The sequence below is a fragment of the Gobio gobio genome (genome assembly GCF_949357685.1).
Source record: "Gobio gobio genome assembly, chromosome: 14".
Lineage (NCBI taxonomy): Eukaryota > Metazoa > Chordata > Actinopteri > Cypriniformes > Gobionidae > Gobio > Gobio gobio.
This window is the reverse complement of record NC_137107.1, coordinates 21,573,967-21,587,413: the sequence shown is the minus strand read 5'-3', so window position 1 is coordinate 21,587,413 and position 13,447 is coordinate 21,573,967. Positions and strand designations below refer to the sequence as shown.

Sequence of the window (13,447 nt, the reverse complement as noted above, 5' to 3'; positions counted from 1 at the left end):
TTGTCTGATAAGGCATATGATCCATGTTGAAGCACTCTTCCATTGTATCTTACTGCTATTTTAATATGTTGAAGCACTCTTGTATTATATTTTACTATTATTTTATTGGTTCATTGTTTTTATTTGCTTACTATATTCTGCTTTTTGTGTTTTGCCATAGCCATAAGTAAATAATTGGAACATTAAATATTTATTTGAGCTGAAAAATTGTATTAGCTCAAAACTAATAGACAATTTCTGGTATAAATGGCTTGGAACCAATATTAAATGGGCGAACATTTAAGGGGTAATGTACAGTCATACCACTTATTACGTGGCTCTTCACAAAAAAAAAAAATTACAATACAAAATATTTGTATATTACTATAGTATTCAAGATTAGATTTTCCGATACCTTTCTGACCCCCCATAAACTGCAATGTAATCACCACTTTCAAGGCCCAGAAACGTATTAAAGAGACATCAGTAAAATAGTCCATGTGACTACAGCGGTTTAATTTTAGGAAGCAATGATGTCTTTACCATCTTTCTGGGCCTTGAAAGTGGTGATTACTTTGCAGTCTACGTTGGGTCAGAAAGCTCTCGGATTCCATCAAAAATATCTTAATTTGTGTTCTGAAGATGAACGAAGAATGACATGAGAGTGAAAATTCTGTCAATAATTACTCATCAATAAATAATTGAGACACAAATACCACCTACTGCGTTAGTATGAAAGGAGAGAGAGCGAATTTGCGGTGTGATTCGAGAGACATGAAACAAGCATCAGCTTCACATACCTGGATGAGCTGTCGGTTATCCACCTTATTCTTCACATAAGAGCAGGCGTGGCCATTTGTAAATTTGATTGCAATATTTTGCAAACAGTTATTTCTTAGTTATCATATTTTATTGTTTTGGCGTAATTATAAACTTTTATAAAGTTTTACAAATTAATTCACTATTCATATTGTTATTTCCCTATTGCGGCTAATGAATCGGAAGTCTTGCACATTCACAAAATAAGGTCTCATTATCAGAAGGATGTCATAACAGACCAATCACAATCAAGTATTCCAGAGAGAACGGTGTAATAATTGAATATATACTAACTAGAAATTCAAATTATAAATGTGAAAATGGCTTGCCATAGAGTATGGGCAGGGGGGTCAAGGCGGTCCTGTCTATTTTCGAAACGGCTGTCGGTGTCGGGCTATTTCTCTCGGGCCGGTGACAGGGCTATAGATTGCAGTGGGAGCACTCACCGAGGTCAGGTGGCTGTGAGCGCAGCATAAATCCCTGCATTTTGCACCCTTGATTTAGGTATACATCAGTTCTGTGGATCTTCTAAATATAAAATCAACCAGATATGCCATTTATTTATACCTTCTGAACATTGCTGTAATGCATTACTGTACTCAAAAAATTTTTTTTTGCTAGGTTTATTTCAAAATATTATCTGCTATGACTTAAAATACAGGCTTCTTTTGGAAGGTCTGATCAGATGTACATTTTCAATTTTTAAAGTGTAGCAAGCATCAGTCAAACATACTTAACTTCGTCCTGAACAATATGAACAACTCTATACAGGTAAAGATTAATACAGGGTTCCCACTCTTTTTGACCAATAGATTTCCATTACTTTTCTTGTCATTCTTTATTACTGGATAATGATTATTATTATTACAGAGACTGGACTCACTAAGAGCAATTCCTATTTATTTATTACAAAACATTTTAAGATTACATTTTTTAGGCATGAAAAATTATACTTTGAAAATCAAAAGTGTTCAGGTTTTTTATGACCGTGGGAACCAGGTCATAAAATATCCCCCCCTCCCCCAAAATACCAAAAAATACTTCGTGAATTTGACATTTTATTTAATTGTCACAGTTTAAGCACAATAAAAAGAGAAAATATTTTTCCAGTCTTACAACAAACAGAAAGACACATTTTCATTTTCTTTCTTTTCTTTTCTGTACAACAAACACCCTTACAAGCAACTCTAAATACATACTCTGCGAGCATGCTTCCAGAATACAAACCACAGTTTAAAAAAAACGTAAAACAATAATAAAAAGTGCATATTAAAATACCCCAAGTCTCTTTTTTGTTGTCCCTTTAATAAAACAGAAAATGCTGAAGAAAGAATCTGCACCGAAAACAGACAGAAAATATACACACGCTCATGTTTAAGTATACATATCATACACATCCACAAAATATACATACGCACAATGAGGCCCATAAACTCTACATTCTACGAGTACCACAGAACTGATCCCATTCTTATTAAACCAACATTCATACACATATTAATCTCACATCTGTAATAATTGTACACTCACAATTACATGTCGTTCTTTTCGAATTGTATTTAAACACGCTCATCTATGGCTCTCCTTCAACCCCCAACACTCACACACACATACACACACACACACACACACACACACACACACACACACACACACACACACACACACACACACACACACACACACACACACACACACACACACACACACACACCTCCAGAATCCAATTCAGCAGATAAAATTGTGGGTTTCGTTCATAGACTGACAGGTAAAGGATGAAGTGGTGATGTACTACCATAGTATGCAAAGAGCGACCTGATAGACACTGTGCAAAAAGTATATCAGTCATAGCACTTCATTATTCCTCCAGAGCAGCTATTTTAGTTCCTACTCAAATGATGGGTCAGGATTACACAATTCCTATTTTATGAGCCATCAATCCCACCAAAAACATTCAAATCACATTGTGCTCTAAAATGTCCACATTGTTTTATTTCCGGTTGGATAAGGCCCACTGAGGTATGCGTGGCAAGTTAAACGGATAGTTTGCCCAAAAATGACTGGTTTACTCACCCTCATATCGATCTAAAAGTGTAAGGCTTTGTGTCTTCCACGGAAAAACATTAAATTGTGAATGTTTTATCTATACAATGAAAGTCAATGGGGTCCAAAATGTTTTTGTTTTGGACCCCAATGACTTTCCACCAAAATGACCCGGAACAATTTGTCCCAGGAACTCTTTTTCCCCCAGACCTGCTGCAATCTGCGTTTCCATCGTGGTCTACAGTACCATGAAGATTAGTCTGGAACTTTGAAAAAGTACTACCTCGCGAGCAGGGCCGTTTTGAGGGGGAAATCTTTACCCGGAACTTTATTTAGACCCCGGTTCCTGCGGTCGAAACACACAGAGTCCCTAGTTCCCGGGGAAAGTTCCTGAGGTGGAAACGTGGCTAATGTATGGACTTCTTTTGTGTTCCACAGAAGAAAGTCATACAGGTTTAGATTGACACAAGGGTGAGTAAATGTTGACAGAATTATCATTTTTGGATGAACTATCCCTTTAATTACAAATTCACACTTGCAGGCACAATCACGTACACTCACACACACAGAATAAAAGTCACATAGTGTGGTAAGGGTTAACAGTTCGTTTCTTCAGCCTCTGCAGGGGATGTGTCCTCCCATATTGTTGGCGTGTTGCCACGGGTATCGAGGCAGGAGCTGCCTCCTCCTGTGCATTATCCTCACTCCAACATTGATTGGAGGGTGAGGAGAGTGGCAGTGGCATGACATCATAGTCACTATATTCCCCCTCTTCAGTCTTATCATTATTCTCTGCGTGTCCGAGTGTATGAGATCCAGTGGACGAAACAGGAGAGGCGGAAGAGGAAGGGAGAGCAGGAGTGCAACGAGGCAAAACGCACTTCTTTTTTGAGGTATCGTCAATGAAGGAGTGGGGCCGTGGCTTATTGGTGGGAGCAGGGAGTAAGGCGGGAAAAAAGTCAAGCTCGCTCAGGTCAATTGTCGAGAGCTCCAACGACCCAAGCTTGGCCAACGAGGCCGATCGCTTCATCATTGAGGGTGGGGTCAGTCCAGCCTGCCGGATCCGAGCCTCCACCTCTTTGGTCCTCTCTCGCGTAGCCCGGCCCTTTCTTTGCTCCCTCCTTGACCAAGGCTGGCTCAGCCGCCTGTCCAAGCAGCCACTCACCTGCCAGAGGAACGCCCCAAGCTCTTTCAGGGTTTCCCAAGTTTCTCTCATGTCCTTTGGACAGCGTCCCAGGGGACAGTCAAAGTCAGTGTAACTCTCCTGCTCAGTGATTCCCTCAAGCTGGAGAACCACAACTGGAGATGAATCGGAATGGCTTTGTCTTGAGTGCGTGAGGCCGGTGTTCTTGTGCTCTCCCTCCCCGAGTCGTCTCTCTCTTTTGCTTCCAGTTCTGTCGTCTTCAGCCGAAATACTCTCGTCTTTCTCCATCTTGTCCGTGTTGTTCTGAGGCTGGTGATGGTGTGTTGACACAGTGCTTGGATCAGGTGTGAGGTGCGTGTGGGTTGAGGTCTCCTCAGTTTTCTCTCTGCTGCTGGTGTTGACGGGGGAGCGTCGCGACGGACATGCGGGGGCCGAGGACACCGGTGCCACTGACGAGACCACCTGCTTGATCTTCTGCTCAAGCTCTCTGGTGGCTCGGCGCACGGTGCCCTCTGGCCAATCTTTCCCATGCTCCACCTTCTCAGTTTCAGCCTCTGCTGATGTGGCTGGAGTGAACTCCTCTTCCTCACTGCTGCTACTGGAAACAGGTTGGCTGGTAGGAAGGGGGGGAGGGGTTACACTGTGCTGTGTGGACTCCATTTCTGAAACTATGTTATGGACTGAGACACTGCAGCCCTCCTGTAGCAGAAACACAGGAGCATAGGGAGGTCATTTGTATTGAATATGTACATCCATTATTTTGTGATTTAAAGGTGAAGTGTATAATGTTTGTGCCTCTAGTGGCACAAAGCAGAATTGCAAAAATAAGTAGATAAAATGTGAACAGTGCTTGCCCGTGCTAAACCTTGATGCTAGGATGCTGCCATGTTATCATGTGATTACTAGTCATATGACTGAGGAGTTAGCATAGAGAATAAAAGAAAACATGTTTCTTTGGTATAAGAGAGCCAAAACCTGTCAGATCAGGGCCGTAACCACCATAGACATTGAGAGGGACAAGTTCCCTCCAATAATTAGAAATGGCCAAATTGTCTCCCCCTAATTTTTGAAATTCTTGCACTGCTCTGCTGCACTTCATTAAGCAGCACTCTGTATGTTGTTAGGATGGCAAAAGTTTAAAAGTAACATTTTTAGTCTTTAGCCTCAGCGGTCTAAAAGCTCTCGTCATTGTCAAAATGATTGAGATGGAAAATCAAATCAAAGCAGGCGGGGTTTACGTTCTCTTTTGGCGTCTTCACACAGACGAGCGCGTCAATCTATCTATGTAATCCCAATGTATCCCTGCTCTTAATATACAATAATTGATGAACATCTTTGATTTTATGAGGAAAAAAAAAACTAAATGAGGGCGGATTAGAACCCGGAACCTTTGACAGTGTTTACAAAAATTCTACCACCAGACCCCTAGGAAATCTAGGGAATGTATTTATTCACTAACGTGAAGAATCGTGGGACTAACAATATATTTGACGCAAATATTATTTGTAAATAGTCCCAAAATTATTATTTTCCAACTAGAATTTTATATAGAATTTCATTGCTTTATACAAAACAAAAAAAACAAAAACAACATGGTCCCCCCAATGTTCAAGACATGGTTAAAGCCTTGTGTCACAACCCTCTACAATGAGAGTAAATCACTTGCATATACGAGTAAATCTTCACTCTGGGCAATTTATCACTAGTCATTGGCTAATAAATGCTTCGATTTTACTCGCCACTGTGTTTTAGAGGCTAAGAATAAGTTTTGCCTAGATATATTTTCACTCGCTGAACACTCAGAGAAACAGTTTCACTCTCCGTCAAGCGAGATCCGAGATCGTCTATTTCAGTTCAGCTTAATGGATGCGCAGCGTCGCTGTATTTGACGTACTGTAAACTCTAGTGTGAAGGCGCACAACTCGCTGTCGTTTTGCTGAGAGCGCTAGCTGTGTTTCTCACACACATACACACACGCAAAGAGAGAGTCTTACATAACACACATAATCGACGCGCTACATTTAAACCATATTATTTGCTGTATTTTCCTGTCAAAACAACGGAGTTCATTTGGAATTATTCAGCTTTTAAGAACAAGCAGAAGATATGCTGGTTTCTCCGGTAGTGGGTGGAACTAATACGCAAACGGCAATCTCATTGGCTGGTGCTCACCAGAGCCGTTGAAAAACAGTTACAACACTCCCATAGACTTCCATAGGAACTGAGGAATGCGGAAGTAAAGCGTGTCATGAAGCGACCAATAGTTCCAGCATTGAACCCCATTCATTTCAGTGCATCTCAAGCACACTCGCTGGCAAATTGATGAAATTACTGCATATTTTCAGATTTTATAGCATTAGTTGACCTCTCAGGAATATTGATAGAAGTGGTATTTTATGAAGCGTGTTAGAGTTAATGTTTATTGTTATATAATAACAAGAAAAGTAATATTTACCAGAAATTGCTGCAAATATTGTGAAACTGATGTCTATGCTGCTTAATCCTATTCAAACAGATTGACAGCGGGAAGTTGTTTGGAACTATTGAGAGCTATATGAACCACGTGGCGGCGAGATCAAAGAGTGTCGCAACTCTTGTTTTCTATGGCTCTGGTGCTCACCTATTACTATCCCTGTTTTGATTTCAGCAAATCAGTTCGAGCGACCACAGACAACGTGATTAATATTCATGAACCCAGCAGCTTATCAATCCTTAGTGCGTTGTATATTGTTATTAGTTGTAGAATTATTATTATCTTATTAATAATTAACTTATCTATTACTATTATATTTTTTACAGAAACACTGAATGACCAACAATATCTTAAGCTCCACCACCAGTCTTCAATTCAATTAAAATATCAAATATGCATTCATACCACTGATCTATATAGAGAACATTTATAGAGTCATTTATATATTTATATATATATATATATATATATATATATATATATATATATATATATATATATATATATATATATATATATATATATATATATATATATATATATATATATATTTATATTTATATATATATATATATATATATATATATATATATATATATATATATATATATAATATAAAATGTCTGTCAAATGATTAATCGCGTATAATTATTATGTATATTTGAACACACACACACACATATGTATATATTTAAGAAATATTTGCATGCATATACTGTGTATATATATATATATATATATATATATATAAATATTTTATATATTAATATAAAAAACATCTCTTAAATATATACATGCATGTGTGCGTATTTATATATACATAATAATTATACACAGTAAACACACATATATCATGTAAACACAAACTTAAATCGCGATTAATCAATTTGACAGCACTAATTTAAATAAAATAGTATATCAGTCTGGCGAGTAAACTAAAGAATTTACTAGCCAATGGCAATTATGTTACCAAGGTGTGCATAGAGGGTTGTGTCAGATACTATTACTGAACCCGCAAGTAGTTTGTTACATTTAATAAAAGAGACACAGTGGCTTCCCCAGTGATTCCAACTTCCAATTGAATTTATAATTTGCACCAATTTTTCAGAAGGGACAATTTTGTTCTTTTGAACACATCGGATGGAAACGCTACTTTATTCGCAAGTTGTTTTCGGGACATTCAGATTGTTGGTATAAATTAGATGTAGAAGTACTATTATAATTTTTTACAGAAACACTGAATGGCCAACAATATCTTGAGCACCCCCACCAGTCCGCAATTCAATTAAAATATCAAATATTCATTCATACCACTGATCTTTATAGAGAACATTTATAGAGTCATTTATATATATCAGTTATGATTTAATAAAAGAGCCACAGTGGCTTCCCCAGTGATTCCAACTTCCAATTGAATTTATATTTTGCACCAATTTTTTTCTTTTGAACACGTTGGATGGAAACCCTACTTTATTCGCAAGTTGTTTTCGGGACATTCAGATTGTTGGTATAAATTATATTGGCAGCTGGGATGGAAACAGCTAACGTTAAAACTTTAGAGTAAATCAATATACGATTGATGTTCTTTTAGTTTACACAGAAACATGGAACTGGAATGGGTAAAAGCATTGTAATGTCACAAAATTACACACTTCACCTTTCACTCTACATGTGCATAAAACTCCAATGCAACTTGAGCAGATTGATCAACACCATGACAGATGAATGATCTCATGCAACATTTCTCATCAACAGTGGGTGGCAGTGTGGGGCATGAGACTTCACTCAAACATGGCTATGGGTGAGACACGGTATGAGAACGGATCCTGATTTTAATGAAGTTTGACACTTACTCTCTGGAACATTATTCCCTTGCTGCAGGACGATAACATAATATTAAGTCAGGTGCATTCAAAGATTTGTCCAGCTATCTAAATAAGCATTTGTAGTCATTAATAGAGGTGTATTTCTTTCATTGATAGTTAACACTGTGCTTTTGTTTATTTCTGCAAGTAAGAAATTAAACACAATTATAAAATTGTAGCACATTAATGCATCATTATATACTTTAAAGTTCATGAAAACGAGTTGTTTGTTGATTCTTTAAATGAACAAGCCCCCCAAATATGAAAATTCTGTCATCATTTACTCACCCTGTTGTTCCAAACCTGTATGACTTACATTCTTCTGCAAAAATAAATGGAGATATTCAATGAAAATCAATGGAGTACAAAACAATATTGCTCCCAACTGACTTTAATTTTAAAGGACAATATTCAAAATATCTTTATTTGTGTCCCATAGAAGAAAGCAATAATATACAGTCAAACCAAAAATGATTCAGACACCAGTTATAATTTTAAAAGTGGGTGCAGGACACTAGAGTTCACTTGAGGATAGCAAAATAAAGTAAACTGTGACATATTATACCCAAAACTTCTTCATACAGTGGACTACCAGTAAAATTGATTAAAGAAATGTACCAAAATTATTCAGACACTTTGACTTGACCATGTTTTGCTTAAGTGTTTTTAATTGCTAATATGACCTTTTTGCACGACAGACTGAACAAAATTAAGCATTGCTTGGTAATTGGTTGGCCTAAATTGTTATCTAATTGTTTACTTAAATTGAACAGCTGATTGGTTGATTGTAATCATTACATACCTTTTCCGATCGACGTTATCTGACATTATCAAAATGAATTTTATGAATTAATGCCTTCTTGTCATATTTTATTACCATTTTATAAACTATAGCGAGTAAACTGTGATAATGTGAGAAAATGTTGAAGGTTTCTGAATAAATTTTGGTTTGACTGTAGGTTTGGAACTACATGAGGGCGAGGAAATGACAGGTTTTCAATTCTACAATGGGAAGTTTCAAAAACACCACTATCCCACCCTTATTCATTACCCACTCACCTTTTTCTGTTCCTCCTCTTTGATAGGGTTGTCAGGAAGTAGCCGTTTGGTCTCTACGCTCGGACTTTTGTCCCGTGGCGCCTGCTGCACCGCCTGCTCAGAAGTCCCGCGGATCTGACCCTCCTGAGAAAGGCCCTGGAACTTCTCTCTGGCACTGAAGAAGTCAATGCGGTCTGTGCTTAGAGTCGAGGGAGGGGTTGTAGAGAGCTCAGCTCTTTGTAATGTGGCACTGGGGTGGTGGTCTTCATCACTGCTGTGACTTAACCCCGCACAGTCCGTCTCCGTGTTAGGCACTTGCTGGCTGAGATCCTGCAGCCCTAAAGAGTCCGGGGCCTGTGTGCATGGCTCAGGAGTCCTACTCCTAACGTTCACAGATGAGAGCACCTTTGGACTAGACTTCTCCAAAGGCACAAGATTGGACACCTCAGGCTGCTCGGTCAGTACTTGATTGGCCTTTGCATCTGAGAGAAGCCTGGGGGACAAGGGTCGGTGATGTACAGCGGCGGGCGGATGAGGACGACCCAGCGAGACCGTCTCAGCAACGGTCACAGAGGTGACATCAGATCTGGCCTCCGGGACCACAGTGGCAGCCCTTGGTCTGGGGATGGAGAGGGTCCCCAGGCCGTTGTAAATGTGAGTGTCTCGCCAGGGTGTCGTATCAGTCTCCGTCTGCTCCTTAAATCCAGTAGCACTGGCTGAGGTGGGTGTGAGAGTCTGCAGTAGCTCGTGTATCGAGGGGGACGTCTGACCGAAGGTCTGGTTGCGGGAATTAGAGCGCCCGAGAGACTGTGCAGTGGTCTTACAGAGTGGCTCGTGGTGCTCCGACAGATCACTATCCGAGTGGGAGCGCCATAACTTATTGTGTCTCTGTTTGCTAGTACGGAGAAAAGAAAAGGTTGAGTAAACAAAACAAGCAAGGAGTGGCAATAACTAACACAATCCAAAAGCTAACCATCAGTGGGGCAATGTATAAAAGAACTAGAGGTGTACAATACATTTTCGTGGGTGATATATTATTTGACAATAAATATGGAAAATCTATTATTATTGAAACAGGAAGTAGAATTATAGATATTTTGTAGAAATCATGTAAGACCTAACCAGTCTCATGTGTCAATGTGCATGTGTGTTCACAGTTTGTAAGCATGAGCTGAAAGAATGCCATGTTTTTAGCCTCGTTGACATCACTCTGAAAATTACTTTAAGATCTCATCCGTCCTCCGGATGAGACGTTAAACCGAGGTCCTGACTCTCCGTGGTCATTAAAAATAGCATGGCATTTCTCGTAAAGAGTAGGGGTGTAACTCCGGTGTCCTAGCCAAATTCTATCCATTGGCCCTTACCAATTCATAAATTAACCACACTGGTGGTGGTTGAGGAGAGACCCCCGACATGGTTGTAAAGCACTTTGGGTGTACAGTAATACATTTGAAAGCACTATATAAATGCCTCATTCTTTCTCATTCGTATCTACACAGCATGTTATATTGTATTTGGGCTAGTTTTAAGTGGGATCATCTGCTTTAAGTAACAACATGCCATTTTCATATTCTGTATGTTTCATGCTGCACAAATAGTTGATTATTGGTTATTGTTGTCAGGCCAGAAAACTACTAATGAATTATAACACAGTCCTGCAGAAGAGCAAAGAGTCACTCACAGCACATTTGTCTTATTTCACACCCTCTGGTCTAATCAGCTGAGCGAATATGGACTGTAACAACACATTATTTAAGGACTTACAGTACATACATGACAGCTTGTGGTATAAGACAAAAGAAATGCCAACTGTGGTATAAATAACTACCAAAAATAAATTGGCAGTTTTGTTCATCTTAAAGGGGCCATACCATGCAAAACACGATTTTCCTTGCTCGGCTGAAATAAAAAGAGTATGCATTAATAGTTTTGGGGTCTGTATGCTTTTGAAATAAGTCTCCTGTGCTCACCAAAGCTGCATTTATTTGATCAAAAACAGAGTAGAAGCAGTATTATTGTGAAATTTGATTACAATTTAAAATAACTGTTTTCTATTTTAATATATTTGAAATGTCATTTATTCCTGTGATGCAAAGCTGAATTTTCAGCAGTCATTTCTAGAGTCTTCAAGTGTCACTATCATTTTAATATGGCGTTTTCCTTTCTTCTTCTTAGTATTTTTCAATGTTGAAGACAGTTATGCTTCTTAATATGTTTGTGGAAACCATGATATGCGTTTATTCAGTTTCTTTGATGAATAGAAAGTTTAAAAAACAGTATTTATTTGAAATAGAAATCTTTTGCAACATTATACATGTCTTTACTGTTTTATCAATTTATTGCATCCTTACTTAATAAAATTAATAATTTCTTTAAAAAAATAAACTTTTGAATGTTAGTGTACTATAAGTTTCATAAACCCATATCATTTATGAAAACTAAGCTTCAAAATGGGTCACTCTGAAATAGTCGTGATTGTGTTTTTTATTTTACATATTAATGCTATGATTATAAAATGTACATATGACCACCTAGTCGCCTACATTTACACATTCAGTATTAAGCAACATGACCCGCCACCATTGTGTACGTGTCAAATAACAGTTTGAAGTGTTTAAAGGGTCAGCGAGAGGATAGATAAAAAATAATGTAAATATAAACTTGGGGTAAAATTTTATGAATGTGCATAATATGGTTCCTTGAAAAATATTTCATAGCTTGAGTGGTTTTGTCAGACCTAAAAAAATGTGAATAACCCCATTCAGTAATTTTACAGGAAGTGCAAAGAGCATTGTGTTGCAAATGCATACCCGCCCACATGCACAAACCTACAACCTCTGAGACGCAAGCACGCGATCAAAGACGTATAAGTTACTAAGTGGAATGTGGTCGAACAGCCACTGTAACTTCTCAAAGAATACCATCAGAGCCCTATAATCAACTGTGACAAGAACAGTGTCATTAACACGGAGGTGAACACGCGCGTCTACGGTCATTTGAGTGAGTGGCATACGTGCATGTTTGAATATTTGAATGCACACAGACATTTCCTGCTATTCACAAGCATTCAAATGACATATTTACCTGGCCACCAATATTCCCTGATACTCTTCCAGCTGTCTCATGAACGATGGGTTGGGTTTGGTGACAGCCCTCCGCTCTTTAACATACTCAAAGGCCTGCTCCAGATTCCATCCGTACTCCTTCATGGCATATGCGATCACAGTGGAGGCCGAACGACTGACGCCCATCTTGCAATGCACCAGACACTTCGCCCCTGCTTTCCTGTGGGTATCAGATCAGTCTTGTGTTAGAACCTGAAATTACGATTCATTTGTACAAATGCTGTGCTCACATTATATCAGAATGACCGTAATTTCGAGTTTCTGACTGGAAACCTTGTCAATCCGGAATTACAACTTGGAAACTGGACTTCTCGAGCATTCCATTTGCTCATCTGTTCATCCTTATGATTTTTCTGACTGCTATTTCATTTGGATTGTGAGCATTTGTATTGTTCATTGGTTTTCTTGTATACAATTCAATACAAAAATGTATTGAAATGAAAATTCTGATTGTGACGTCATTTTAAAAGAAACGGCTACAACAGAGACAGCTAGTAAGATACCTCAACATATTTGAATATGCCATTTTATTAAAGACAGTGTTACAAGGCCATTTTTGTTCTATTTTTCAAGGGCATATAAAAGATGAAGTAATTAGGGTTGCACAATATATTGAAAAATGGCATGTTGTGATGCCTAAATTAACTTGTAGCATTTTAAACCATTTATTTCATTTTTAATTTTAGATTTATTTTAATATTTTGAATATCAAAATTGTATTAATACTTAATACAATTATGTATAATTGTATTATAATCCTTTTATTAGATATCAGTTACATTTTGTTGTCTTAGTATTGGCCAGCATTTAAATTAATTAAAATGTAACATTCAATAATTATTCATGTAGTGGTAAAGTATTTTTCTGCCATTAACAACGAAGCCAAAGATGGATCCATTATGAGCATTACTAAAATGATTCCAAGTAGATTCTCAAGGTCATCAACTCGCAAATTGTGGTA

General features: G+C 38.0%; 1 protein-coding gene across 2 annotated transcripts in view; it reads right to left on the bottom strand.

Annotated features, from left to right (window-relative positions):
* Positions 1-1,843: 1,843 nt before the first annotated feature.
* ssh2b (slingshot protein phosphatase 2b) overlaps positions 1,844-13,447 on the bottom strand; it is a 41,579-nt gene continuing 29,975 nt past the window's right edge. The window contains exons 13-15 of one of the 2 annotated variants that reach the window (XM_079835550.1): positions 12,446-12,646; positions 9,383-10,256; positions 1,844-4,684 (exon numbers count right to left, since the gene is read on the bottom strand). In XM_079835550.1, the coding sequence (XP_079691676.1) occupies positions 3,419-4,684; positions 9,383-10,256; positions 12,446-12,646 (2,341 nt within the window). In that variant the 3' untranslated portion in view covers positions 1,844-3,418. The remainder of the gene's footprint in view (positions 4,685-9,382; positions 10,257-12,445; positions 12,647-13,447) is intronic. The other variant, XM_079835549.1, reaches the window with a different exon arrangement.